The following is a 2,996-nucleotide window of genomic DNA, read 5'->3' as shown; positions in this document are numbered from 1 at the left end:
AATGGAAGTCAATGGAAGGTCCCCACAAGGATATTGTGACACAACATGTGTGTCTGTTTGTGTGTGTTCTGCAGTAGGGTTTGAGCAGACTGTCTCTGCTGTCTCTCCTTCACTTTTAGGAATTTAAACCCTAAAACATAAACATTAAAATCGTTCTCCTGTGTGAAAAGAGGACGTGTTTTTGGTTGATCATTAATGTGTTTATTGTTTTGCTTTTCATGAGAGCTTGTCCTTTAATTCTCTTCATTCATTCAAAAAATTTGTTCCTGGTTTTCCTGTTTTTAGAACGTAGAAATACAATATAAAGATATTAACCAGTTTCAGTTTTACTATCTGAACAAAACTTTAAAGGAAATAGGAAGCGATGTAGATCTGTTGGGTTTCTGTTCATTGGGGCCAACATGATGCTTCCTCCCACGCCTCAACTTCAGGAAGAATTTACAAAAATATTTCATGCTGTAAACCCTCTAATGGATTAAACTAGAACAATGCAAACCAGAGTAACTGGACAAGCTCTGAGCCATGTTGTAGAAGCATCTAGAAACGGTTGACTGACTTGACCTGTGTGTTTGTGCCGTTGCAGCCCAGCTGGAGTTCATCCAGATCTTGGTGATCGTGGTGTTCATGATGGTCATGGTGGTGGTCATCACCTGTCTTCTTAACCACTACCGCCTGTCAGCACGCTCCCTGCTGTCCAGACACTCCCCTACCCGCAGGAGGCACCTGCCACTGGCCAGCGTAAGTCCAAACCTCTACCTGTCTCATCCACCCAAACCTTCACCTGTAGGATTTCACTAACAGGACTTTTAATTCAAGTCAGTTTATTTCTATGGAATTCAAAGCACACGTCATATCAAGGCAAGTTCAAGAGATTATACAGTCAAATTGAATAGAAGTTCTATATCTAAGGAAAACCAGTTGATTTCATCGCCTCTTCAGCAATCCCTCACACTAAGCATGCTTGTAGCGACAGTGGAGAGGAAAAACTCCCCTTTAACAGGAAGAAACCTTCAGCAGAACAGGGCTCAGTGTGAGCGGCCATCTGCTGAGGCCGACTGGGCGACACACAGAAAGAAGTAGAGATACAAAAGGCAACTTTTAGTCTGTGGGAATCTTCCCTGATGGACATCTGTACCAGCGGCCGCCCGTCTCTGGTTCTAGAAGTGTATCGGCTACATCCAGGTTTCAGTTTCTGCTCTATTATCTAAAGTAAATATAGTATAAAATAGTATCCTTCTGCAAAATTGCTGTAACTTCCTGTTGTAAACGTGTGGATTAGTGAATGTGAGCTGGATTCTACAGAAAGATAGAATGAATGGAACATGTCAGGGATGCTGACAGACGCTGCAGGGTAAGAGCTAGCAGCCTGACTCTTTCCTTCGTCATCATGGTCCTGCAGAGTTTATTCTGAGTGACTTCCACCTGAGGCCTCCTCAAACACATGACGCCAGGCTACCTGAGTCAGAAGTGAGATAGAGAGGGAGCAGCTCAATGTTGGTTTAGCAGTCAGAGACGCTGACACGTCCCAGCAGACAAGCAAAGAGACACGGTCCAAAAGAAAGAAAGACAAGTTTGGGAGCAGCTGAGACAAAAAAACTCCTCCTGCTTCTTAGTTTAATTAGTCCATTAAAAACAGAGGTGAGATCCTGAGTAAAAACAGGGAAGAGGATGAAGATGTTTCAAAAACCGGTTTAAAAAGAGCAGAATGAGAAAGAAGCTCCGTTTCAACCTCAACAGTGCCCCCTACTGGAGAAAGGTTTCAACAGATAAAACCTAAAAATAATGGAAAAAAAAGTTCAGAAGCTAAAACTTTCAACATGCCAACGGCAACAAATCCTTCATTTAATCATCTGCTTTCAACATATTTGCTTTTTAACCTTTGACCTTTTCTTCAGTGGTTTATGATCCTGGAATATTTTGCAGCAGGGAGCACACCGACAATAAGAGATAAAAATCATAATTACTATTATTATTTATTAATAAATAAACTAGTAAAAATAATTAACTTGAAATCCTCTAAAATAGGATTAAAATGTTAATGAATAAATGAACAGTTGCATTTGTTTTGCATAAATGAATAAATCCATACCTGAAAGAAGTAATTTTGATGACATCATTCTTCTTTAATGTTTTTATGCATTTCGTTCTATTAAACCTTGATTTATTTTTCTTTCATTTTCTCTTTATCCCGCCCTTGAAGCTTGAAAGATTGATTGATTGTTGGGATGTTCTCTCTATAAACTGCAGACGCGGTTTTAACTCCTGTATTTAGTTGCTACCTTCTGTCTTCCTGCTGCTGGTAGATGATGGGTGTAACCTGCAGGTCTCTGTTGCAGGAGGGCCTGTGGTCTGCCGACGGCTCGGGGAGCAGCGGTGGTCTGAATGAGGTGAGGTCTTTTTGGAGGAAGCTCCACTGAAGGCTCCGCCTACTCTAACTGAGCGTCTGTCTTTCAGCAGCAGGTCTTCAACCCGCCTCCCGCAGACAGAGGAGTCATGTCCTACCTGCAGCGAGAGCCGCAGCGCTTCCAGCTGCCGTACGGGCCCAGCCGCTTCCAGCCCACGTACCCCTACCTGCCCCAGAGCCTCATCGACCTCCCCCCCACCATATCCCTGTCAGACGGAGAGGAGCCGCCGCCTTACCAGGGTGTGTGTGCTCTGCAGCTGAGAGACCCAGAGCAGCAGATGGAGCTAAACCGCGAGTCGGTTCGACCTCCGCCCAACAGAACCGTGTTCGATTCCCACGCCCTGGACCCATCCAATGCTCACCTGCAGACCAGGTAACAGCAGCGTCATGTGTAATCAGAACCACTTCAGATTTATTCTGTTTGCGATCCATTTTCATAAAAGGGTTAAACTGCAGGAATGGATTCATCAGAGCAGCTTTGATCACACACAGATCCTCCGTTCTGACAGTCGATGTCAGATTTATTTTACCTTCTGACCAGCTGAGGTTCCTCCAGGAGTAGGGATGGGGATCGAAACCCGGTTCCATCAAG

The 2,996-nt window shown here is 44.0% G+C and overlaps 1 protein-coding gene across 5 annotated transcripts in view; it reads left to right on the top strand.

Moving 5' to 3' along the window:
• Window positions 1-2,996, top strand: part of LOC107103435 (protein TMEPAI-like) — a 39,023-nt gene that overhangs the window by 32,208 nt on the left and 3,819 nt on the right. For 2 of the 5 annotated variants that reach the window (XM_015403142.1, XM_015403144.1), the window contains exons 2-4: window positions 584-738; window positions 2,304-2,387; window positions 2,455-2,777. In XM_015403142.1, the coding sequence (XP_015258628.1) occupies window positions 584-738; window positions 2,304-2,387; window positions 2,455-2,777 (562 nt within the window). The remainder of the gene's footprint in view (window positions 1-583; window positions 739-2,303; window positions 2,388-2,454; window positions 2,778-2,996) is intronic. The other 3 variants (XM_015403146.1, XM_015403143.1, XM_015403145.1) reach the window with 3 other exon arrangements.

This window comes from Cyprinodon variegatus, unplaced genomic scaffold, assembly GCF_000732505.1.
Source record: "Cyprinodon variegatus isolate N-32 unplaced genomic scaffold, C_variegatus-1.0 Scaffold1448, whole genome shotgun sequence".
NCBI classification, from domain to species: Eukaryota; Metazoa; Chordata; class Actinopteri; order Cyprinodontiformes; family Cyprinodontidae; genus Cyprinodon; species Cyprinodon variegatus.
The sequence above is the reverse complement of the archived record's forward strand: the minus strand, read 5'-3'. Positions and strand labels throughout refer to the sequence as shown.